A 27,152-nucleotide genomic window follows, 5' to 3' on the forward strand; every position below is an offset into this window, starting at 1 on the left:
AATTACCTTATCATTCTTAATTATAAATATACTATTATCTTATATTAATATATATATATATATTAATTCTTAATTATATTTATATCTTATAGTTAAATATTATATGATTAATAAATAGTTAAAATGTATATTATATGATATACAATTATATTATATAATATATTTAATCATAAGATATATATGCACCTTATAATTAAATATTATATAATTTAGGTATAGTTAAAAGATATATTATATGATATATTATGTATTAATAACTAAATTCAAAACTTAAATGCTAATTCAAGTATGACTTTTTAAGGAAATAATTACATAAAATTATTTTAAGAACCGATAATTAAATTAAAATCGTATCGAACCAAACCGGAACCGAAAAATCGAGAACTGTATTGAACTGAAATTGAAACAATGAAGAACCGTACCGAAATTTTAAAATTCCGGTTCGATTCCGATTCCTAGGTAAATTCTAAACTGAACTGAAACCGAACACCCCTAATTTCTAGGAAGTCATATATTTTTTATTATGAAAATTTAATATTTAATCTCTAAGTATTACTATTAATCATTATTTAGTTAATTTATTTTGAAAATTGAGCTATTTAGTCCCTAACTTATATTTTCATTAGAATTAAAAATGCCTCTATCTAATTTAAAAGTAAATTGCTATTAGTTTAAGTGAAAAAATATATTTTTTATTTAATTAAAATTAATTGTTAAAATAATTGCTCAAATTAGAGATTAAAGCTTCAAATTCTCATCTATCTTCTTTTATAGCTCCCTCCCTATCTTACCTTTCTCTGTCGCTCTCTTCTATAAATAGGGATGAGCATTATTCGATTCAAATCGAATAAACCAAATCGAAATCACTTTAGTTTGGTAATTCAGTTCGATTTGGTTCGATTTTATATTATAAAAATTTCAATTATTTATATTCGATTCGATTTTGAAGACAAAAAAATCGAATAAACCGAACCAAAGTGAATAATTTTATTGATTTATTTTTATAGGAAATTTATGAATTATATATAATTATATATATATATAAATTATTTAATTTCATTGATTAATGGTTATTAAGTTTAAACTAATATCAAAATTAGACCAAATAACTTAAAAATTAAATCTAAATTAAAAAATAATAAAAAATAAAACGGATCAATTTGAATCGAATCGAACCAAAATAGAGTGATTTGGTTCGATTCAGATTTTCATCCATTTCAATTTGATTCAATTTTTAAAATATGTAATTCGATTTTTATGATTTAATTCGATTCGATTCGATTTGAACCGAACACTCACCCCTATTTATAAAAAGAATTGAAAAACAAATTTTAAAAATTTCATTTGAAATAAATTATTTATATAAAAAATATTAATTAAATTTTCACAAAATTATATTTAATTTATATTTTTTTAATAAATTTTAATTAAAAAAATTGAAAATTTTCATTCAAAATATAAAAATTAATTAAATTAAATTTATGTAAAATTTTTAATAAAAAAATTTTAATGGAGTATACCAAGCATAGGTTTAATTCGTATAGCCTCGCACTCCACGTCGATTCTAAATGAAGTTGACGACAGCGCTGCCTAAAACTGAGCAAACAGCCAATTTACAACGAAGCTAGCCACTAAAGCCACGCGCACACACACCCCAGTCTACCACCAACACCGTAGCCGTCCTTTAGAATCTCTCTCTTTCCTAGTGTTTCTCAGTTCCGTCCCGTACTGGCAGTCAAGCTCTGAGATCCTGCAAACCGAGATCCCATCGGCTTCCAAGCAGCAGAGACCGAAACCTCAAACCTCACCCACATTACCTTATAGTGTCTCTATCTTTTATCACCGGATCGATTGACTGATTCGTAAGTTAGATTCATGAAATTTCATCTACATCGTATATCACTTCACTGAAAACTGCTCAATTTATTGCATTCTCAAGTTGCTGAAACAGGAATATGTCGGGGGAAGAGAGGTGGTGCGTGGTCACTGGAGGCAGGGGTTTCGCAGCGAGGCATTTGGTGGAAATGCTGATTCGATACGACTTGTTTTTAGTTCGAATTGCTGATTTGGAGCCTGCCATTCAACTAAGCGCGGAGGAGGAGAGCGGAACCATTGGTGAAGCCTTGAAATCTGGCCGCGCTAAGTATGTGTCTACGGATCTCCGCGACAAGGCCCAAGTTCTCAAAGGTTGAATATCTATTCTTAATCTATACACTGCAATTGATTTTGTAATGGAAGAAATTAATTTCGAAACTATTTGCTAAATGGGCATTGTTGTGATATTGTTATCCTTGTTTAGCTATTGAAGGGGCTGAGGTTGTGTTCCACATGGCGGCCCCTAACTCTTCAGTTAATAGCTACCAGCTCCACTATTCGGTCAACGTACAAGGTAAATCGGCATGGGTTTTGATTTTTGAAGAGTTTATTAATAAATACTATATATTTTTTAATTTGATTCTGGATTTGTTGTGTTTCTTGTTGATTGTAATTTGCAGGGACAAAGAATGTTATTGATGCTTGTGTTGAACTAAAAGTGAAGAGGCTTATCTATACTAGCTCAGCTAGCGTGGTTTTTGATGGGATTCATGGAATTTTTAACGGAGATGAATCCTTGCCGTATCCAACTAAGGTATTGATTTGGTCGATGCTGCTATATTTTTAGAGGTATTAACTTAACATGGGACCAATGTAATTTTGAAATGGAGATGAGTCGTTGTATTCTACTGTTTCAGCCCCTTGATTCATATACAGCAACTAAATCTGAAGGTGAGGCTGCAGTAATTAAGGCAAATGGTACTAATGGGCTTCTCACATGTAGCTTACGCCCTAGCAGCATATTTGGCCCTGGAGATAGGTTGTTCGTTCCATCTTTGATTGCTGCAGCAAGGGCTGGGAAATCCAAGGTAATTATGGTTTTGCCACTTTTTAATGCAATTCATATGTCTTGGGATTGTTAGGACAATGTTTCGTATAGATATGAAAACCCAGAATGCTTGTTTCAAAATGATAACCACATAATTCTAAATATTGTTGTTTCAAAATGATAACCACATAATTCTAAATATTGTCACTATTTCTAAACTTCTCCTCTCAAATTGTATTGAGTGTAATATGACAAAATGAAGAACTAAGAATCGGCATACTTTAACCAAAAATGTTCCTCTTATAATTTACATCGGAAGAGTATGTATTAAATGAGCATGTGAAATGGAAATCACTAGGAGTAGAATGAGAATTTGTGAATTTTGCACCAAGAATGGGGTCTTAATCTTATTGATCCTTAATTTAATAAAAAAAGGCAAAAAATAGATCCAAATTTTAGGACCTGATGCTTCCCTTAGAGTTGCACCATGCAATAAAGGGAAGTTTTCCTGTTTTCAGCTTATAAATTTGGATGGCTAATAAAGTCCCTTTGGTTGATTTATTTAAGACTGATGCGCAAAGTTCATTCAGAGTTTAGAACAAAAAATTAATCCAAATTTTAGGACCCGATGCTTCCCTTAGAGTTGCACCGTGCAATAAAAGGAAGTTTTCCTGTTTTCAGCTTATAAATTTGGATGGCTAATAAAGTCCCTTTGGTTGATTTATTTAAGACTGATGTGGAAAGTTCATTTAGAGTTTAGACCAAAAAATTAATTTCTGTGCCCATCAGATTATATTCTCTGCTCCTTTGCATCGGCCAGCTGCAATGCACACAGTTGCATCTGCTGATGTGCATTCATGGTATACTTCTTCCATCAAATCCAATGTTTCATTTTTTCACTTTTATTTTTTTATTGAACAGTTCATAATCGGTGATGGCAATAACATTTATGATTTCACATATGTCGAAAATGTGGCACATGCACACATATGCGCTGAACGAGCTCTAGCATCAGGAGGGGGGGTTGCAGAGAAAGCTGCTGGGCAGGTACAATCATTTTCTTCTTTTGTATTTGTCCTTACTAATACTGATTATTATTTTTCTAGAGTTTGTATTTGAAATTGCACTTTTTAGAAAGTAATTGATTCTCAACTAATTTCTTAAAGTAAATTTATGCATTATAGGCCTTATTCAAGTAAATTAAACTAAAATATCAAGTACAAATCTTTACATTTTGAATCCCCTTCCCCTCAATCCTCACCAAAATCCAAATTGCAAACCATTTACTTGTTGGGCACAAACATAGGTATGCACATGCTGAGACTTCATGGAATTTGAACAAATATCCAAATAGTATTGCTTAAGGAGGAAAAAATCACAGCTCTTCTTTTAGGCATTTGGAGATGCATTATTGATATGGTTTACATGGTAGAAACTCGTTAACTTGAATTACAGATGGCATGGCACAACTAAGTGATGTAGAACAAACAAGGACAAAGAACAAAATAAGGACCAATCCTTGAGAAAGAGAACTAATTCTCAAAATTTTATTGGTCTTATAAAATTATTATAATAAAATTTGTCTAATCTAACAACAATAGAAACCCTAAGTCTTATTTATGGAATTAGGAATCCCAATCACATTAGTATTTTAGAATCCTAATTTAACCCTAATTAGGAATACTAAATTAAATCAAAAGAAACTAGGAAATAATAAAATTCCTAATAATGGAGCTAATAAGAATAAAATTTCTAAATAATAAAACTCTTAAATTTCCTAATTTTACATAAAATATAATTCCTAAATTGTATTAGGAATATCATCTTCCTATTCTGCATTATCCTCCTTTTGTTGGAAAAAACTTGTCCTCAAGTCTTGAAGTGCAAGAGAATTAGAAATTGCAGTAGGAGAACAATAAATTCTTCATTCTTCTATGGTAGCAACAAGCTTGAAATCAAGCAATTTATGCTTTCATTTGCATCTCTAAAAGGATCTGGACAAATAAAATCAAGTTTATTAACAGTTGAAAGGCTCTTCAAATCATTAGAAATAACTTGACTTTATTGAATCTCCATTGAAGTTTCCATGGCTTGAGTGGGCTCATCAGTTTCTTGTTGTAGCCTGTAGAATAGATTCTTCAACGAGTATATGTTCAAGAATCAAATCTTCAGATCATAGTTATCAAAGGCTCAAGGCGCACCAAGGCGCCAAGGTGTCTTGGAGCCTAGGCGCAAGGCGCAGGCGCGCCCCCGAGATAGCCAAGGCGCAAAAATAAAAAATATATATTAAAAATAAAAAAAATTATAATTATGCTATCACACCTCAAATAACATAAAACTATATAATAATAACTAATAAATATGCAAGTAATAATTAGTTTATAATCCAAAAGAGATAAAAATAAACTACTAATACTAAAAGTTAAAAAGACTAATAAACTACTAAAAATTAAAGTTTAATAAACTAGTAAACTACTAAATGTTCAATCCACATCAATAGAAATATCAAAATCCTCTTCATTTTCTTCATCTTCTTCATCATCTTCATTATCCTCCTCATACTCATCTTCCAAATCAACATCTTCATTATCATCATTTTCTTCCTCGTCTTCAAGAAGTGAAGAAGTGAAGAAGGAGAGAGCATGAAAAGAAAAAAAAGAAAAATTGCAGCTTTTCTTAATGTGATCTGAAACGAGCAGAGAGTATGGCATTGGCAGCAAAAAAAAAAAAAAGATGCAGAAGAAAAAAGTGTAGTGCAGAAACAGTGCAGGAACAGTGCAGAAGAGAGAGAGAGAGCATGGCAGCCAAAAAAAAAATGCAGAAAAAGAAAGTGCAGTGCAGAAACAGTGCAGGAACACTGCAGGAGAGAGAGAGAGAGAGAGAGAGAGAGAGAGAGAGCATGACAGTCCAAAAAAAAAAAAAAGAGAATCAGAAAAAGAATACCCAGCACAGGAGAGAGAGAGAGAGCAAGAGAGCATGGCATTGGCAGCAAAAAAAAAAAAAAGGAAACACTGAAACAGAAAGAAAAAAATGCAGCACAGGAGAAGAGAGCAGAGGAGAGCGAGAGGAGGAGAAGAAGAAGAAGAAGAAGAAGAAGAAGAGGAGTGAAGGGAGAGATCAAACAAGCCTCTGGCATGTATTTATGTATTTCTTCTTAATATTTTCTTCTTCTTCTTCTTCTTCTTCTCTTCTTTTTTTTTTCTTTTTGATGGTTGCTGGCTGCTGGCAGTTGCTGGACAAACTTTAAAAAAAAAAAAAAAATCCCAACAGCCTAGCGCCTTGCCTCATTGAGGCTCGCCTCGGTGCGCCTCGTGCCTCGGTGCGCCTCAGCGATGTGGTGCGCCTTGGCTGTCCCAATGCGCCTTGGCTGTCCCAAGGCGCCTGAGGCTGCGCCTGGTGCGCCTCGCGCCTGAGGCTGCGCCTGGTGCGCCTCGCGCCTGAGGCGCGCCTTTGATAACAGTGCTTCAGATTCTTCAATCTTTGGTTCTTCAGGTTGCTCCTTTTCAATTTCATCTTCAACCTCAAGTTGCTTTTCAAATTCAAGCTTCTCTTGTTGTTGCCTTGCTTTTTCAAGACTTTCTGCCTTTATATTTTTAATACTTTTTATTGTATCCAACTGTTCTCTCAATTGAAACAATTTTGCTTCTTTCTATGTATCAAAACGTTCAATTACTTTATCCTTGACTTGTTGATGAGCCTATTGACCATAATACTCATTCTTACATTCTTCAAGTTCTCCCTCCCTATATTGTAAGATTATTTGTATATCTTGATATTCATCAAATAAATTGTAACGAGCATAATTAGGATCACCATGTAAATCTATCAAATAAGATATTTCATCAAGCTGTTCATAATAGTTATTGATTTTAGCTTGTATTCTTTGAATTGTATCCCATAATTCATCTGATTGTATTTGTACCTTAGAATCAATAATTTCATTATATAGCACTCATTATCAGATTTGAATGAATATGTAGAAAGTGATAGACAAGGTTATGAGAATGTTCATGGAGGTTTTGGTTTTGGCAGCTGAAATGAGGAGGGAAAAAGCATCCTAGATTTTTCTATGGCATACGACCTAATACTAACATATACCTACTTTATAAAAAGAGAGTCACATTTAGTGACTTTCAAAGTGGGCAACGTGGAAGCCAAATTGACTTCCTCTTAACCAGGAAGACAAATAGAGCTCTATGCAAGGATTGCAAGGTCATTCCGGGAGAGGTTTTAACAAGTCAATATTGGTTAGTGGTCTTGGATGTCAAGTTTAGGAACAATTGAAGAAAGGTTAGAAGAAATAGTGTAGCTCGAACAAAGTGGTGGGAGTTCAAAGGAGTAAAGCAAGTGACAAAAATGAGCTTCTTGAGTCCGAAGCATGGAAGCTAGATATGGAGGCTAATGATATGTGGATACAGATAGCATCAAAGATTAGAGAAGTAGCTAGAAAAAGTACTTGGAGAGTCTAGAGGACATGGATCACCCTCAAAAGAGAGATGGTGGTGGAATGAGGAAGTACAAAAGGCAGTGAAGAGAAAGAGGGAATGATATAAGAAATTACCTAAGTGTGATAATGATGAAGCATATGAACAGTACAAGATAGCAAAGAAAGAGGCAAAAAAGGCAGTTAGTCAAGCAAGAGCGCAGGCTTTTGAAAAGTTATATGAAAAACTGGGAACTAAAGAAGGGGAGAAAGGATAAATCTCAATAACTGTCCTTGAACTTATATAGTTATAACACTACAGTCCTTTAACTTTTAAATGTAACAATAAACCCCCTAAACTTTCAAATTTTGCACAGTAAAATCTCTCTGACTTTCAATTACTGATTTTTTAGTTAGAAACTGATGTGAATAGCTCCCGCATGGTGCTTAGTCAACATTGCTCTCTCTTCTCTTATGCAAAGTGTAAAATTATTCTCTTTACGCATGAAAATTTTTTCTTTCTATATAGAGAGAATTTAATTTACACATAGTTTGAGAGAGAAAAGATAAATACTGACTAAGCTTCATGCTAGAATTGCCTCGGTAAGCGTCTAACTGAAAAACTGGTAATTGGAGGTTAGAGGGGTTTTACTGTGTAAAATTTGAAAGTTGATGGGGTTTTATGTTATATTTTTAAGTTCATGGACTGTTATGTTACAACTAGATAAGTTCAGGGACAATTATCAAAATTATCCGAGAAAGATATTTATAGATTAGCAAGGAGGAGAGGAAAAAAAATGTTAAGATCTCGATCAAGTTAGGTGCATTAAAGATAAAGAAGGAAAAATGCTGGTGAAAGATGAGGACATTAAAGAGAGATGGAGAAATTATTTTGATGATCTTTTTAATAATAGTTAAAATGGTAATAGCGTGAATATAGACTACAGAGCAATAGAAAAGAATGTGAATTATACTAGAAGGATTATATCTTTAGAAGTAAAGGAAGCACTTAAGAGAATGAAAGTGGGTAAAGCCTGTGGACCCGATGGAATACCAATTGAAGTGTGAAAGTGTTTGGGAGATATGGGAGTGACATGGTAAACTAAATTGTTTAATAAGATTCTAAACTTTAAAAAAAATGCCTGATGAATGAAGGAGAAGTATTTTAGTATCTATTTTTAAAAATAAGGGAGACATACAGAGTTGCTCAAACTATAGTGGAATTAAACTTATGAGCCATACTATGAAGTTGTGGGAGAGAGTTGTGGAACATCGACTACGTCATAATACTTCTATCTTTCCCAATCAATTTGGCTTTATGTCCGGTCGTTCAACTATCGAAGCGATCTTTCTCATTAGAAGCTTGACGGAGAAATATAGAGATGTGAAGAAAGATCTACGCATGGTTTTTATCGATTTAGAGAAGACTTATGATAGTGTTTCAAGAGATATCTTATGGAAAGTGTTAGAATAAAAGAGAGTATCTATTAAATACATACAAGTGTTGAAAGATATGTATGAAGGAGCAACTACTATTGTGCGCACAGTGGGAGGAGACACAAGAGATTTTCCTATCTCAATTAGATTACACCAAGATTCAGCTGTAAGCCCTTACCTTTTTACATTAGTTTTATATGAATTGACGAAACATATACAAGAGAGTATCTCTTGGTGCATGATATTTGCGGATGATATAGTTCTGATAGATGAGATGCGAGAAGGAGTCAATAGAAAGTTAGAACTTTGGAGAAGTACTCTAGAGTAAAAGGGCTTTAAGTTAAGCATAATGAAGACAGAATACATGCATTGTAAGTTCAGTGAAAGCCAAACTGGTGATAGGGAAGGAGTTAGTTTGGATGGAGTGGTACTGTCCTAAAGTAATCACTTTAAATATCTCGGCTTAGTCCTTGAAGTAGATGGGGGATGTGAGGAGGATATTAGTCATAGGATTAAATAGGGGTGGCAATTTTGGACACGACCCGTGAACACGATACGAATACGAACACGATACGAAAATATAGGGTTTGGGTTAGGCTTATTCGTGTTCGTATCAAATTCGTATTGTCTCATTTATGACACGGTTATAATCGTGTTGTGTCACGGGTTAACTCGCTAACCCGACTTGACACGTTTGTGACTCGATTTAATTTTCGTGTCACGTGTTGATCTGCGACCCACTAATCCATTTGATCCACTATGACCCATGAACCCACTTATATAGCGTGTTAAATGGGTTAAGTCGTGTCAAACTGTGTTAAATGGGTTATTTCGTGTTAAATGGGTCGTATCGTGTTGAATATACCTAATACAATTTAATATTAATCGTGTCGTGTCGTGTAACTCGTATAATAGAAGAGTCGTATTCGTGTTTAAATTTTTGACACAATTTATTAATCGTGTCGTGTTCGTGTCGACCTTAATCGCATTCGTGTTGCGTGTTGACACGACACAAACACGACTCATCAACACGAATTGCCACCCCTAGGATTAAAGCCGGATGGTTGAATTGGAGACGTGCCACGGGAGTTTTATGTGATCGCAAGATTCCTAATAAGTTGAAAGGAAAATTTTACCGTACAGCCGTACGACCGGTCATGTTATATTGTAGTGAGTGTTGAGCACTGAAGGAGTCGTATATGTCTAAGATAAGAGTTGCGGAGATGAGAATGTTAAGGTGGGTGAGTAGTCATATTAGACTAGATAAAGTCCGTAGTGAGAGTATTAGAGAAAAGGTACGAGTGATGCCAATTGAGGATAAATTGAGAGAAAGGAGATTAATGTGGTTTGGTTATGTGAAGCGTAGACATACGGAGGCTCAAGTTAGACAAGTAGAGCACATTATGTTAGAGTATAGAAAGAAAAGAAGGGGTAGACCTAAACTGACTTGGAGGAGAGTAGTACAACATGACCTAGAAACATTACACATTTTCGAGGATTTAACCCAAAATCGTTTAGAGTGGAGAAAGAGAATCCCTATAGCTGACCCCAAATTTTTGGGATAAAGGCTTAGTTGAGTTGAGTTGAGTTGAGTATCGATTATCGATCCATCACATGGTATTCAAATTAAAGAAGCATACCTTATCCAAGAAAACTTAAATTTCTCCTTTTAGTTGTGGGACAATCTGTTATTGGAGAGTGATGTGGGAGGCAAAGGAGAGCAACAGAGAATATGGAATCCAGTGCAACACAACTCAGGGTAAGCTGCATGAGATCTACTTCAAGCTATGGCTGGTTTAAGAGTTGGATCTGACCCGACCTGAAAGGAATTGGCGCTAGGGGTAGCGGATGGTACTTCTGATGACAGGGATGGGTAGATCGGCGGTCAAAGAAGGGCTTGGGAGTCAAATGGCCAGAAAATTTGTTTCTGGCTTTTGGATATTTTTTTTTTTGTAATAAATAGTAAATTAGGCAGTATATGTTTTGAAGGCAGAATAAAAATTTTGACAGGGAAAACAAAGGAAATTTTGAAAGAGGTTAAAACACAGGTTGAAAGGTTTTCGTAAGTTTGCGGAAGCTATGGAAATTTGGATTGAATTTAGGCTCTAATACCAAAATTGATGTAGAACAAACAAGAACAAAAAACAAAATAAGGGTCAATCCTTGAGAAATAGAACTAATTCTCCAAATTTTATTGATCTCATAACATCATCATAACAAATCATGTCTAATCTAATAACAAATAGGAACCCTAGGTCTTATTTATAGAATTAGGAATCCCAATCACATTAAGATTTTAGAACTCTAATTCAATCCTAATTAGGAATACTAAATTAAATCAAAAGAAACTAGGAAATAATAAAATTTCTAATAATAGACCTAATAAGAATAAAATTCCTAAATAATAAGGCTCTTAAATTTCCTAGTTTTACATAGAATATAATTTCTGAATTGAATTAGGAATATCATCTTCCTATTCTGCGTTACTAAGACAGAACAAGAGGTTTCTTTGGCCTATCTATATTTTCTATGAAAATAATGAAAAGGGCATATACTGGCTAGTAAGGCCCCACTTGGGCTAGCAAATCAAAATCATTAAGTTTTCATGGGCTGAAGTTGCTGAAGTTAGGGCTACAATGGTAAAGCCACTTAAAAGTTTTGTCACCCTGTGTACATACAGGATAAAGATTGTAGTGCACGATATTCTTGTATGGTACATTTTAGATGGGCAAAGGTTGCGTGAGACTCTATGTGATGAATACCAATCTTTCTTCCAGAATGGCCTGCAATAAGGAAAGGGAAAAGCTATAGAGTGATCTAGGTGTAATCTGGCAGGGAAACTCTAATGCTTAGTTAGTTCTAGCTTTAATAGAGATAAGAAGAATGAAGAGGAAGGAGGTAAACAGAAAATATAGAATTAAGAGAGTTAGTTGTATTTCTTCAGAAGAAACCTACTTGTCTTGAGGATTGTTCTTTAAATAGTCATCGAAAGTGGACCCACTAGATAAGTTATCATGATAAGCTATCTACGGGCATCAGTAGGGTTATTTGGTGTCAATGAGATAAGCATGGTCTGGCACACCTCTTTCAGTAGATGTGTTAGAAGGATGGGCAGTTAGTATGCGTCCTGTCCCTATCAAATATTGAATGCAGACTCTTTTATGTATGCCAGATGGTGTTGAGTTGACCTAGAGGAGTCAGTCGGTCTCCATTCGACTTAATAAGCTCAGTTGGCTCAGTTGGTATCTGTTTGACTTGGCCATCTCGATTGCAGGCCATTCAACCTAGCTCTTTATTATCATCGCTTTGCCTAACGCTGCTCTCTTTATCTCTCAACTTCTTTGCATGTTCAAAAAGGTGTGGTTTGACTTGTCAACCTCTATGTGTCACATTCTCATTGGTTGTCTAATTTTACCTTTCTTCAATGTGTTTCATTGGAATATAGTGTCATTGACCAATTGCTGTTTGAATTCTTCACTCCAGTGGCAATTGGATATGCATGCTTCATTTGAAGCCATGTGGAAATGTTTGAGAGGGTTTGTTTCCTGTCATCTAAAGGACATCATCTTTCAACGTTTAGTTCATAGATTCAATGGTGATATGAGCAAAAAAATTAAATAATTAAACTTTGATGCTTTAGCATATTACTTTGTTGAGGATAGTTTGTGCTACACGCTTTATGCTAATCTGGACTCTGAAATCTCTCAAGAGAAATGCTGGTACGTGGAAGATGTTTAAAGTTTCTTGAGACATAGACTGTCAAGTGAATTCATGTCTGGTTTTTTTAAACGTGTAAAAGAAGTAACTGGATGACCGGTTCATCTGGTCCCTTAATGTTTTGTTCTTTACTAATTTTTGTTGAATGAAGTTGACTTTTGCTTTCACAATGTAATATTGCATGCTAAAGTGGGAAATCTGGACCTGCTTGTGGCTAAGAGAAATTGATTTGCAGGCTTATTTTATAACTAACATGGAGCCCATTAAGTTCTGGGAGTTTACCTCACTTGTGGTGGAAGGTCTTGGCTATGAGAGGTAGGGTGCTACTTTTTCTATCCCCTTGCATTGGTTAACTGGATCCAAATGTCTATAATTTGTTTCCCACGTGAACTGCATTGAATTTTTCTATATCTGCCCTTCTGCACATGAGGTGGTTGCTTTGATGATCTTGTATTGGATTGTGGACTCTAATATTTCTGGAATTTTCTTATGGCAAAAGTGTTCACTACCTAGATTTTAATCATTAATCATCCTGTTTTTTAAGATGTGAATATATGTTGGTGCCTTTTTGTAATGAAAAAGGAGGGCTCCATGTGCAATGCTTTTTTTCTAGTTGAGTGGTGCAATATCTGTTTCTTTTATTCATTGTTATTATTATGGAAACTTTAGAAATAAAATGAACTTACATAATTGTTAATGCCCAATGTTCTTTTGTTTGAACTAATGTATCTTGCAGGCCAAGGATAAAGATCCCTGCTTTTGCTATGATGCCATTAGCACATGTAGTGGAGTGGACATATAAGCTATTGGGCCCATATGGGATGAAGGTTCCACAGTTGATACCTTCAAGAATTAGACTCCTCTCTTGTAGCAGATCATTTAGTTGTTCAAAAGCAAAGGACCGACTTGGCTACGCGCCCATCATATCACTTGAGGTTTTTGAACATTTTACAAAAATTTTTAACTTTTCTCCGTGATGTTAAATCGTGAATTGTTTGTTATTGACAAACTTGTATGGAGACTTATTAAAGCTTCCAATTATACTACTATGAGTTAGAGTTGGCATCTGTCGGACATGGGTTCTCCAGTTGGTTAGATGCATTAACATTATTTCTATAGTGAACTGTAAATACTTTGGATGATTATTCTAAAATATTCTAAGTTCCATAAGTAGATTTTTTTTTTTAATTTTATTTTTTGTCTATGTTCTGAGGAATGCAAGTTTTTCAGATTTTACAGCAACATATGACTATGATGAATGTTGTGGATTGATGAATGCTTTGATGAACAAATAAATCCAAACATGTAAATGATGACTGTCTATCTACTTCAAAATCCTATATTGCTCATTCACTTTTGATCCTGTGATTTTGACTTTTCTGCAGGAAGGATTGAAAAGGACTCTAGAGTCATTTACGCACTTGAGGGCCGATAATCAACCAAAAAGAAAAGGACCATCTAAGGCTCACAGATGTCTTGGAGGTGGAAGGGGTATGAGTATTCACTTTCTATCCATGTCCCCGCTCTATGTATTTTTGGGTTGCTGCATTCCCAAACATAGTGTTAGGGTTCAACCCTAATTTATCCTCTGAATGCAAGATTGAAAACAGATCTAGAGAATAGAAGTAGATGAGAAGAGAATTTAGATTTAGATGAGAAAAGAAAAGAGTAGAATGAGAGAGAGAAAGTCTGTTATTGATTCATTAATGGAATGAATGAATACAGATGAGGGTCTTTCCTTTTATAGAGCAGTTACACAACTAACTGTGACCAGATTCAGTGACCAGATTCAGTTCTTCCTTAACTGTGACCAGATTCAGTTCTTCCTTCTAACTTCCTCAACAACATTTCCCTCCAAAACATTCTCTACTAGATTATTCTGTCTAACATTATTGTTTCTTTTCTTCCTTCTATAATATGTAACAATACCCCCCCCCCCCAAGACAATCTTCTTGTCCCCAAGAAGATTTGAAGTCAGGAAATTGGCTCTGGATAAAAGACTGATCTTCCCATGTAGCTTCCTCCTCAGGCAAATGAAGCCATTTAATGAGGCCTTGAAGGACCTGCTGCTGTTGCCTAGTTACAATTCTTGTCTTCAACACCCTCTCAGGAGCTACCACAATCATGTCATCCTGAAAAGTGGGAAAATCTTGGACTACAACATTACCTTCACCTACTTTTCTCTTTAAGAGTGACACATGAAAAACAGGATGAATGGATGCTGTGAGAGGTAACTTCAATTTATAAGCAACAGAACCCACTTTAGCCTCTACCTGGAATGGACCATAGAACCTTGCTGCTAGCTTGAAATTCTTTCTTAGAGCCACTGATGTTTGTCTGTAGGGCTGCAACTTAAGGTAAACCCAGTCCCCCACTTCAAAAGTCCTCTCAGACCTCTTTTTATCTGCATACTGTTTCATCCTATTCTGAGCCATTAGTAGATTGTCCCTAATTAGCTGAGACATGTGCTGCCTATCCTTCACAAGGTCAACAACAAAGACCTACAACAAGATTATCCAAAGCGTAAATGTCAAGGAGGTGGCTTGTAACCATAGAGAGCCTCAAATGGAGTCATTTTCAAGGAAGAATGATGGCTAGTATTATACCACCACTCGGCCAATGGTAACCACTTGGCCCAAGAATGTGGTTGTTGATAACAATTACACCTCAAGTACCCTTCCAGACTTTGGTTTAGCCTTTCAGACTGACCATCTGATTGGGGATGGTATGCTGAAGTATAAGCCAATTTGGTTCCCAACAACCTGAATAGTTCTTTCCAAAAAGAACTAGTAAAAATCTTATCTCTATCAGAGATAATAGTAATAGGACAACCATGTAATTTGAAGACAAAATCCAAGAATAATTTGGCAACATCAGAGGCTGAAAGGGATCTCAAGTGGCAAAAAGTGAGCGATTTAGTAAATTTGCAAATAACCACAAGAAAGGTGTCTTTGCCTTTGGACTTTGGCAACCGCTCCACAAAGTCCATAGTGATGTCTGCCAAGCTTGATGAGGCAGGCAAGGATCAGAATGACAGTGGGTGGCACAAGTCTCAACCTTACACCTGGCACAAACATCACAACTTCTTATCCACTCAACTATTGCCTTAAGCATCCCAGGCCAAAAGAAATGCCTGCTAAGTCTCACTGTAGTAGCATTAATTCCTGAGTGTCCTCCTAAGTGTGAGTTGTGATAGAGAGCTAATAAATGCTCCCTCAAATGTCCTGTTCTGCCCACATAAAGTCTGTCTTTGTAAAACAACAATCCATCTTTCAAAGAGTACCCAGGATGTGCATTTGCATCAATAGAAAGGTGAGAAATTAAGTCATTAGCTTGCTTATCAGTAGCATAGCTATGAATTAATTGTGACATCCAAGTAGGCTGCAGAGAAGAAGAATGCAAGGCCAGTAAAGTAGCTTCCAAAGGTGCAGGTCTCCTAGACAGGGCATCTGCCACCTTATTATCCACCCCTCTTTTGTATAGGATTCTGTATTGCAGACCCAGCAATTTAGAAACCCCTCGAAGTTGCAAGTTAGTATGCAACCTCTGCTCTAACAAATGTTTGATACTTTCATGATCAGTCTTTATGAAAAAGGGTCCCTGTTCCAAGTAATGTCTCCATTTTGACACAGCAAATGTTATAGCCAATAATTCCCTTTCATAAACTGATAAAGACCTTGTCCTAGGACCAAATGCCTTAGAAATGAAGGCAAGTGGATGCCCATCCTGCTGCAGCACAGCTCCCATACCCATACCACTAGCATCAGTCTCCACTATGAAAGGTTTTGTAAAATTTGGCAAGGCTAACACAGGAGCTTGGGACATAGCAGCCCTAAGTTGCTCAAAGGCCTGTTGTGCTTTCTCATCCCATTGAAATGCATCTTTTTTGAGTAAATCAGTAAGGGGCTTGCTAATTATTCCATAATGAGGAACAAATTTCCTATAGTAGCCAGTTAATCCCAAGAAACTCCTGAGTTCTTTAACTGATTTGGGAGTAGGCCAAGATATCATGGCTTGTATCTTAGTAGGATCAGTTGCTACACCTTTGCCAGAAATAATGTGTCCCAAATAATCAATCTCATGCTGCCCAAAAGAACACTTGCTAAGCTTAGCATACAGCTGCTGTTGTTGCAGGATTTTAAACACTTCTTCTAGGTGCTGCAAATGCTCTTTCCTTGAAGAACTATATATCAAAATGTCATCAAAGAATACTAAAACAAACTTCCTCAGCAAAGATTGAAAAATGTGGTTCATAAGAGCTTGAAATGTGGCTAGAGCATTTGTCAACCCAAAAGGCATGACAGTAAACTCATAGTGCCCATGATGTGTTCTAAAGGCTGTCTTATGAATATCTGAGGGATTCATTCTAATTTGATGGTATCCAGCTTTCAAATCAATCTTAGAAAAGATTGAAGCACCATGAAGCTCATCTAGAAGATCATCTATAATAGGAATTGGAAATTTATCTTTAATGGTGAGATCATTCAATCTTCTGTAATCAACACAAAACCTCCATGAGCCATCTTTTTTCTTGACAAGCAACACTGGAGAAGCATAAGGGCTGTTACTCGGCTGTATGACTCTACTCCCTAACATTTCTTTCACCAATTTTTCTATTTCAGTCTTTTGGAAGTGTGGATACCTATATGGCCTGATATTAACAGGCTGAGCAGATGGCAGTAAAGGAATTGAGTGATTATGGCTTCTAAAAGGTGGCAACACTTTAGGATCCTCAAATATACAATGGAATTTGTCCAATAATAGTTGCAAATCCATAGGATAAGTAGTAGAGGATGAATTAGTTGCCATGGCAGTACTTTCAGCATTAGACCCCTGCACTGGAGAAATTTGTAGACAGAATAATGGGGTTTGAAAGTCTCCTCCCTTCTTATGAACTAGCTTACCACAGTTCATACAATTCAAAAGTGTTTGCTGTGGAGTAGCATCTGTGATTCCTTGTAATGTAATCATTGTACCAGCCCTGTGGAAACTGACTGAGGAACTCTCAAAGTCAAATAAAATTGGATTAAAAGTTTTCAGCCAATCAACTCCAAGTATTATATCAAAGCTCCCCATATCCAGCAACCTGAAGTCAAAACAGAAAGAATAATGATGCATTTTCCAGTTAAAATTAGGACTGATACAAGTGCTGGAAATTCTTCTGCCATCACTCACATTCGCAAAAGCAGTCACATCTACTACAGGCACCTTCAAATCCCTTGCTACTTTAACATCTAAGAAGCTATGAGTGCTGCCAGAGTCAATTAAAATCAATAACTCCCTGTTCTTATGCTTCCCTAACACCCTTATAGTTTTTATCCCCTGTCTACCCTCAATAGCATGTACAGAAAGGGTTATTTCATCTACTTCTCCACTTCCATTCCCTTCCATAACATCATGCCACACTTCTTCCCTATCTTCCATATCCTGCCCTTGCATTTGAAATGCAGATTCCTCATATTCACAAGATTGAATAGCCATCACAGATTTCTGTTGCTTACATTGATGACCAGGAAAGTACTTATCTCCACATTTAAAGCAGGGCCTTGGTTGTCTAATGTTGTTGGAATTAGGTGCAGTATTAGTATTTGGTCTAGTAGCAGTTTGGTTGATAGAAGCTTGACTGGTTGCAAGTACTAGTTTTTGGGTGGAGATGGGCTGTTTCAGGTTATTATTTTGATCAGAATTGGGTGGTTTGGGTGCATAAGGAAAATTTTGATAAGTTGGGGCAGATTTGTAAGGAAAAGATGATGATGATGGAACAAAGGAAGTTCTGGTACTGTTCTGGTAGGTTCTGGTGAAAGAATTAGGTTTCTTACTACAATTAAGTAGCTGTTCTTGAAATTTTGCAATTTCAAAAGCATGGGCAAGGCTAGTAGGTCTCATCATTCTCACCATGGGTCTAATGTTATCTCTCAATCCTCCAATGAAACCAGAAAGGAAATAGGCTTCTCCCAAACTAGGCATCACCCTTTCCAACCTTATTCTAATATCCTCAAACTTATCCAAGTATTCTTCAATAGATCTCTCTTGTCTCATCTTCATAAATTCTTCCACAATATCCTCTAGCCCTTCCTCTCTAAATCTTCCACACAATTCCCTTTCAAAATCATCCCAAGCATGAGATCCATCCCCCTTTATCCAATTGTGATACCAGGCATTAGCCCTATCTGTTAAAAACAGGCTAGCAATTCCTACCATTTGATCTTTAGGTACTCTATACACCTCAAAGTATTTGATACATTTCCTAACCCAAGCCCTAGGTTCCTTCCCATCAAATGTCACTGATTTGACTTTAGGCAAGATCTTTGACATACCTTCATTGTCTGCTGTAGATCCAGCATTCTTATCTTCTTTCTGTTGCTGATTCCCATTCTCGTTTGGTTTGGGCAGAATTCCCTTCCCTCCGAGAGCAGCAGTTACAGATCCAGCTACTTCATTTTCTCCAGAATTATTTCCCTTACTTTTATCCATCATAACAACTGCAAACAAGGATCGCATCTCCTCCAAGATCTTGTCTGCATTTTGCTTAATTTCTCCCCTCAATTCTTCCTTATCCTTCTTCGATACCTCCTGCATAACCCTAATTTGTTCCTCCAATTCAGCTATTTTAGCTGAATTAGTTGAATCCTGAGTAACTACTCCAGATCTGGTCATCATGCAACTGCCAGAATCACAATTGCAGATCTAATCCCGTCGTAACCTTGCTCTGATACCAAATTGTTAGGGTTCAACCCTAATTTATCCTCTGAATGCAAGATTGAAAATAGATCTAGAGAATAGAAGTAGATGAGAGGAGAATTTAGATTTAGATGAGAAAAGAAAAGAGTAGAATGAGAGAGAGAAAGTCTGTTATTGATTCATTAATGGAATGAATGAATACAGATGAGGGTCTTTCCTTTTATAGAGCAGTTACACAACTAACTGTGACCAGATTCAGTGACCAGATTCAGTTCTTCCTTAACTGTGACCAGATTCAGTTCTTCCTTCTAACTTCCTCAACAACATTTCCCTCCAAAACATTCTCTACTAGATTATTCTGCCTAACATTATTATTTCTTTTCTTCCTTCTATAATATGTAACACATAGATGCCCCCGGAAGTGTTCTTCCCATATGTTATGGGGGGTCAAGTACTACATACAACTAAAATTGAGCTAGCTTGCATATTGATTGACCAGCTAGCTTGCATTTTGATTGACCATAACAACCATATCTTCGGGTACCGATACCATTATTATGGTTAACTAACTAGGCTGGTGCCCATGTATTACTATCGTTATATATATTTTTTTTATTTACTTGGCTCCTTCTGAGAGTCGAATTTGAGACCTCACAACTTGGAGACAACTCCAATATTGGGTTTGTGCAAGCTAAAGCTCACCAAATAGTTAATCACAGCCTCTCATTTGGTTCAATAAAAAGCTGACGTTTAATTTTACAAATAGTTATAATATTGCTTGTACTTTCTTTTTTCATATATACTGCTTATATAAGGAATCCTACTTAAATAAGTTTTGATATTTAGTTAGTTTCTAACACTATATACGTGTGTGTGTGTGTGTGTGTGTGTTAAGTAGGAATAAAAGATATATATAAAAAGGCCAATATTGAATAAATGAAGCTTTTTGAACTTAACAAGGCCTAAGAAAAGAGTTAGAAGAATTAAGGGGTTTAGTCTGGGGTCTGTGTAGCCTAAAAATGGTAATTAAGTACTTCAGGAATCTGCTGCTCACTTAAAGTTAGTAGAATAGGATTACTGTTGTCATTGAAAATAGTTAGGACACAGTGCCATGAATTATTGTAATCAATATTTGCAAGAACAATCTTCTTCTTGTTTCATGTGTAAGATGCCAACAGGGATTCATGTTGGACAGCCTAAGCGTTGACCTTCACATCACTGCTCTTCCTTTTATATAGTCATGAAAAAACATACAGTTACTCAAAACAATCTTCTCTATGTGTGTGTGTGAAGATTATGCATTCAAGTTCTCTTGGACACAGTTCTCACAAATGGGGATTGAAATGTGACTAATGATCCAACATTACTTGAAGTTCACTAATCTGCTGCTGCTGCTGCTGTTGTCATTTGCAGTCGCTGACACGCTACTTTGGAAGGATAAAAGGCAGACACTGATGACATTGTTAATTCTAATTGCAATTTACTACAACTTTGTTGCATCTCAGTCTACCATAATTAATGCGCTTTCAAAGCTTCTGTTGGTGGTATCAGTCTTCCTGTTTGTCCATGGAAATTTACCAGAGAGAATGTATGTGTGCTCACTATTTTATTTCCCTTGTCAATGTGCCAATCTATTATTTCTTATGGACTTTTATATTATCTTCTTAAAATACAATGTCGAATGTCAGTTTGTCCAATAAATGGGCAATGTGTATATATATATATATATATATATATAAGTGTCACTTGTCAATCTGCATCATGAATTTTGAAATTTTATGTGAACTTTCTGAATCTTCTATGCAGTGGGAGTAATAGAAGCTTACTGATCCTAAATTGGGGAATGCTGGCTACTATAAATAAATTGGATTTTCTTTTGATGCAGATTTGGATATACAATTGAAAAAATTCCAGTATCATATTTCCACTTGTCAGAAGATAAGTCTCACCAAGTTGCTCTTTCAGTGGCTTCATCATGGAATGCTTCTGTTAATGTCTTAAAATCTCTTTGCAAGGGGAATGACTGGATGCTGTTCCTTAAGGTACTGTTCTCCCCTTCAATATCTTCATTTTTTTTCCCTGTCTCACTTGTTCTTTTGCTGTAGTGCAGTAAACTGTCATGAAGGCGTGTCTGTATAAGATCTGAAGTCTGAACAGGTTTTGACCAGTTATATGATATGCTGAAGCACTCGTGCAAAGAAAACTGAAAACCTAAAACCAATTTGAAAATTTTGGTTAACTAAACCATACTAAAGCACATATAAAATACAATTTTATAACTTCTCATATATAAATACTCAAATAATTTATTTAATATTGATAAATAAATATTATAATTACTTTTTATTTGTTAACCATAAATCCTTATGGCTTTAAAAAAAAAACCCATAAATCCTTATGAAATGGTGATTAGTGCCATAAATATTAATATAAAAATATCAATCTTGTGTTAATGAATTTGAAATGTATATATTTATGTATTCTTTATAATGATAATAATGAATATTAGAAAATGAGCTTATTCATTAAAAGGCTTGTTATTAATTATTACAAATTAAATTTGACTCATTTAGAAAGAGAGAAAAAAAAAAGCCTGGTAAAATTGATTGACATTTGTTGTTTGGTTCAAAAATAAATTAGCATTCAATTTGCTTTGAAATTGCTTGATTATACCTATCTAAATATGTTCCACTTTAGTTAGTTGCTGCGCTCTCGAGTTTTCTAATTCTCTCTATTGTAATCAAGTAGGTTGTTCTGTTGCTCTTGATTCTTAGCTTCATTGGAGCCATTAAATTTCAGAGTTTGTTTATTATAGGTATGTTCTCTCTCTCTCTCTCTCTCTCACACACACACACACACACACACACACACACACACACACACACTTACACACAGATTCAGTCCATTGCCTTGCACTCACTCACATACTTATTCATGCCATGCTGATGTGAACGCATTCATGTTAATATATGCATACACAATCAGTTGCTTCCTTTCAGGCTACTATCTCTGGGCCATTACAACACGCTAATGTTTTGAGAGGTTGTTATATACTTGTTAAAAATGGAAACCACTTTGCTACACCCGAAGTATTGAACAAAAGGAATGAATTAGTGCCATGTATCACAAGTGTTTTACACTTGGCCAATGAATGAATAACATGTACTCTACATCGTGGTACATGGCAGTCATTCATTTGTTTGGTGCAATTGATGTAGATCCAAGAATACTCAAAAGGAGAGGAGAAACGATTCTCAATTTTCTATTAATCCTCAAAATTTTAATAGTCAATAATAAAAGTCTACCAAAATACCTAGGGAACGTATGTATTTATAGTAGAATTTTCAGTACTATTAATATTAGGATTGGAATTCAAAATAAGAAAATAATAGCCAAATACTAATTTGAAATCCCAAAATAAAATAGTGTTTTCTAAATAATAATAGAATTCCTAAATAATATAAAATTCGTAATTAATAAGAACCTAAACTTCTTAAATTTATAATGAAAAATTAAATCAAAACAATTTATTTTCCTTAACCGCATCAGCAATTTTCTGGGTGGGGCAAAGAATTTTCCATTGAAGTTATGACATTCTGAAGTTTTTACTGATTTCTGTCAGAATATAAAGAGCCAAAGTTTCATAGTGAAAATTTATTTAGAGTTCTGTGCCTCTTCCACCTTGCCGTGACTGCCTTTTTTTTTTTTTGAACAATGTGACAGTTTTTCCTTCTTAACTGTTGGTTGCTTTGATGCAATTCGGCTTTGTAATCTTTCCATTATTGTAGGACTTCCTGTTGCTTTTATGGCATTCTCTATTTACGAGAAACATGAACAAGCAATTGATGCTAAGTTTTTGGAAGCTGTGTCTTTTGGGTGCAAACTGAAATCTGATATGTCGCAAAAAATTACTGGAGCCAAAAAGAATGACTGAAGGCTGGCTGTCTTCCCAATTTCTTTTTCCTAACAAAGCATTTCTAGTATCTTCTCCTATACTTGTGGGAGCCCTTAGCAAAATATTTCCATTGTTTGCAATGCTGGCATTCTTTTGCAATGGCGCATGTATTAGCTGCAGGGTGTGAACAGGGTTATCGTGGAATGTGATTGTTTGGAGATTATTTCTATTACGAGGGCCCAGTGGAGGTTCCCGTTTTGTGCAGGGCTATTTTTGTCACTGTAAAAGCTTTTTGCAGTTGGATTGGACTGTCATTCTCATGTTTTTTGAGAGACTAATAGTTGTGCCGACTGGTTAGCTTTGTGAAATAGGAAGAAGAAGAGTAGAATTTTGTAGAATAATGGCTTGATAACCTTCTCAATCTATGTACTCTATTTATATAGAAATACAGACCAATAGATGAGGATGATGTTTGTTGTTTTGCTGCTTGCCATTGTCGATGCTCATCTCGTAATCAGTCCGTAATCAGCCCTAGTCAGAGTAACAGAATATAATGAGGTTGCACCTTTTTCAGTCATTTTCCTTTTTCTTTCCTTTTTTTTTTTTTAAGTGGCTCGCAAATTAATCGAAGAGTAATACTGCCTAAAGACTAAAACAGTAAAATAAAAAGCAACGGTGCGTTGGAGGTGAAGATGATTGACCCATATATTGATGAGATGGACCTATCAAGTCGAGGTCACTGGGAAGTGGAAGATTAGAAAACGGGAGGCGCTTGGCGACAGACGACAAGGATTTTGGGGACGAAGCTCCAGAGAATGTTGGGTCGGTTAGGTGGGTAGTGAGACTTCTTGTCTCTCAGAAACCCAGGCACCAGAAAAATACTTTCAAAACCTGTATTTGTTTCTGTCCAAAGGTATTATAGGAATTGAGTCAATCCCTAATTTACAGCTATCAATATCTCTATGTGAACAAGCGTCCTATGCTTTCTCCTTCCTAATGGGCTTGCATGCTCTCCGTTCTCCTCAAGATCTTGCTTCGTTGCTTGCTGGTGTGGCCTGGGTCTCTCACCCTAGATTGTAGTTTTGTGTTTTCTTTTGTACATTCTACCAAAACTTAAAAAAAAAAAAAGGTACATATGCCTTTCTACAAATTAGTTATCTAACTTCTATTTTGTCGATTTGAATGATGGGTTCATTTTTTTTTTTTTTTTTTTTAACGATTCCAGACCTTTTTGCTTCACTGATCTCTTTTTTTATACCCATCATTATTTATTTTTCACATTAATGTTTTGACCATTAAAAAATTATTACTTAGGCTTGATGTATATGAATCCTGAATTTAAAATATAAATATATGAAATTTATGTATATATTGATTTCATTATACATCCGATTTAAACAAGAAAAATCCTAGACGATTTGTTAATAGCTTTAGCCCAACTCCACTACCCTACTTTGTTACCATCCAATGTATTGTATAAATTCAGGATGATTCTCATACAATGAGTGATTGCGTTAAAACTTTGTCATCATCTTATATAATGATTAAATTAAGATATCAACACCTAATTGGCAACTTGGGCTTGTAAAGACAACGATTATATTCCAAGTATGTCCTTTGAATACCTTACAATCTTGCAACAGCAATGATGTCTTGTAACGGGAAAGCATAACCCCATCCATATATAGACTTCTTCATGTGCAAAAAGAAATCTTTATGGATTTAACGAAGTTCAAATGAAAATAGATCTATTTATTCAAGAATTATAGAGCATAATTTTATCCATCCATTAAAATTAATCCTCCTTTTAAGTCTATACAAAGTTACATATTTCAATATAAGTTAAATATTATAGGTTGATTTTTTTTTTATAATTCAATGGAGGTTAAAACAGTCTAAATATTCTACATATAAAATTTATTAAGTTAATATTCCAATATTGTAAGAAATATCTTGAGCCTTGTTTTAGCAATCTTAATTGTTTTAGCAGCTGTCAACTATTTTACTAGTTGTTAGATATTAGATATTAGCTATTAAATATTAAATATTAGCTATTCGTAGTTAGCTAAAATATAGCTATTAAAGCAGTATTGTTCAATAAGAATAACTGTACATTAGCTATTAAATTGATAAATAGTGATATAATCTTGTTGACTCTAGTTAAAATGCTCTTTCAACCTCTAAAAGTTAGGAGGGTCAGCTTTTCATGAACAGCTCCCTCAATCTCTAAATACTAGTATAAATATTATCCTATCCAATAATATAAATAAAAAAATCAAAACACTAAATACTATCTTAAAAATGATTACCGAACAGGGCTCTAGTATAAATTGATTTAGTGGATGAAAATATATTATTTACTTAGCAAATCTAAATTCAGTCCCACTCTTTTAATTCCCTTAATAAAAAGTATTATAAGAAATATTAATTTCAAATTTCCCATTTAAAGTAGTTTTTTTAATATCATCAAAATATAACACAAACAAACAAAAATTAATTTATTTATGCTGTTCACAAATTCAAACAAAATTATACAAACTTCTTTTTATTTTTTTATGCCTACTATAAATTCAATAAATTATACATTATAGTCCCCTAAAATCAATAAAAATCAATTATAAATTAGGTAAATTAGTTAATTCGATTTTTAAAATTTTTTAAAATAATAAAATTAAATTAAAATTGTTTTTTAAAATGTTAATTAAATTGAACTAAATTAAATAAATTTTAAATTAAAAAATTGAACTAAAACAATTCATTTTAATTTTTTTAATTAACGATTTTTTAAAGAAATCACAATCGATTTTTAACAACCCTTAATACCTATAAATTCTGAGCTTGAAAATGTTATTATTATTATTATTATTATTATTATTATTATTCAACAAAATGAAATACCCTTTTCGTCCTGAACATAAGCGGTAAGCCCATTGAAGCGAGAGGACTCGTCGCCTTCGCAGAGAGAGAAAATAAAGTAGTGATATGACAAAGCAGGAGTGGGCATAGAAAAAGGAGAAACAGATGGATTCTGCCAGTGAGATAGGCGCTCGAGAAGGTGAGAAGAAACTATGCTTATCGGTTTTATTTCTGAGGTCCCCTTTTCAATTGCAAGTTTTTATTTTATTTTATGATCATTTCAGTTGTTTATATGCTTAGGATTCATGATGAGTTTTAGAGCTTTCTGTTTTATTATTTTATTGTATATATTGTTCCATATGCTCAGGATTTAGGATGAGTTTTAGTGCTTGTTTGGTTTGTTGTGGAAATGGAATGGGGATGGAGATAGATGTTTAACCCTTTGGCAGTTAGTTTATTTTAGGCTGAAAGTATATTTTAACCACTCTGACCTTTAGAAACTTTCATCTCACTTCTCAACTTTTAAAAAGTGTAATTAAGTGAATATTGTGATCTGAATCAACCTCAAAGTTGAAGAAAAAACTGGACTAGTGTGATTGCTATTAGGCTTTTATGGTAAAAGTAAGTCTTAAATTTATTCATAAAATATAAGGGTGTCACTGGAATTTTTTTTTCTTAAAAGTCTGTTAAAATTCCACATTGGTTTGGGATAGGGTAATGCCCCTTATAGGGCTTTGGACACTACTTCTCTCTTGAGCTAGCTTCTGGGGTGAGCTAGATTCTGCTTAAAACTCAACTCAACTCAACTAAGCCTTTATCCCAAAAATTTGGGGTCGGCTATATGGATTCACTTTTTCCACTCTGAACGATTTTGGGTTAAATCCTCATAAATGTTTAATGCTTCTAAGTCATGTTGTACTACTCTCCTCCAAGTTAATTTAGGTCTACCCCTTTTTTTCTTTCTATCCTCTAATCTAATGTGCTCTACTTGTCTAACTGGAGCCTCCGTATGTCTACGCTTCACATGACCAAACCACCTCAATCTCCCTTCTCTCAACTTATCTTCAATTGGCACCACTCCTGCCTTTTCTCTAATACTCTCATTACGGACTTTATCTAGTCTAGTATGGCCACTCATCCACCTTAACATTCTCATCTCTGCAACTCTTATCTTAGATGCATACGACTCTTTCAGTGCCCAACACTCACTACCATATAACATAGCCGGTCGTATGGCTGTACGGTAAAATTTTCCTTTTAATTTATTGGGAATCTTACGA

General features: G+C 34.8%; 1 protein-coding gene across 3 annotated transcripts; it reads left to right on the plus strand.

The window, feature by feature from the left end:
• The first annotated feature begins 1,564 nt into the window (after positions 1-1,564).
• Positions 1,565-23,497, plus strand: LOC110662259 (3beta-hydroxysteroid-dehydrogenase/decarboxylase). 3 transcript variants are annotated; one of them, XM_058129811.1, is made up of 13 exons: positions 1,566-1,862; positions 1,940-2,187; positions 2,300-2,389; positions 2,496-2,629; positions 2,733-2,903; positions 3,785-3,910; positions 12,676-12,755; positions 13,177-13,375; positions 13,826-13,931; positions 20,535-20,709; positions 21,007-21,163; positions 21,870-21,936; positions 22,910-23,497. In XM_058129811.1, the coding sequence occupies exons 2-13, from the start codon at positions 1,956-1,958 to the stop codon at positions 23,053-23,055; spliced, it is 1,683 nt and encodes a 560-aa protein (XP_057985794.1). In that variant the 5' UTR covers positions 1,566-1,862; positions 1,940-1,955; the 3' UTR covers positions 23,056-23,497. The 3 variants fall into 3 exon arrangements, with proteins under 3 accessions (XP_057985795.1, XP_057985794.1, XP_057985793.1); XM_058129810.1 differs by having other exon boundaries at positions 1,952-2,187; XM_058129812.1 differs by lacking the exons at positions 21,870-21,936; positions 22,910-23,497 and adding an exon at positions 21,232-21,438 and having other exon boundaries at positions 1,565-1,862; positions 1,952-2,187.
• Positions 23,498-27,152: the final 3,655 nt, after the last annotated feature.

This window comes from Hevea brasiliensis, chromosome 11, assembly GCF_030052815.1.
Source record: "Hevea brasiliensis isolate MT/VB/25A 57/8 chromosome 11, ASM3005281v1, whole genome shotgun sequence".
Taxonomy (NCBI): Eukaryota; Viridiplantae; Streptophyta; class Magnoliopsida; order Malpighiales; family Euphorbiaceae; genus Hevea; species Hevea brasiliensis.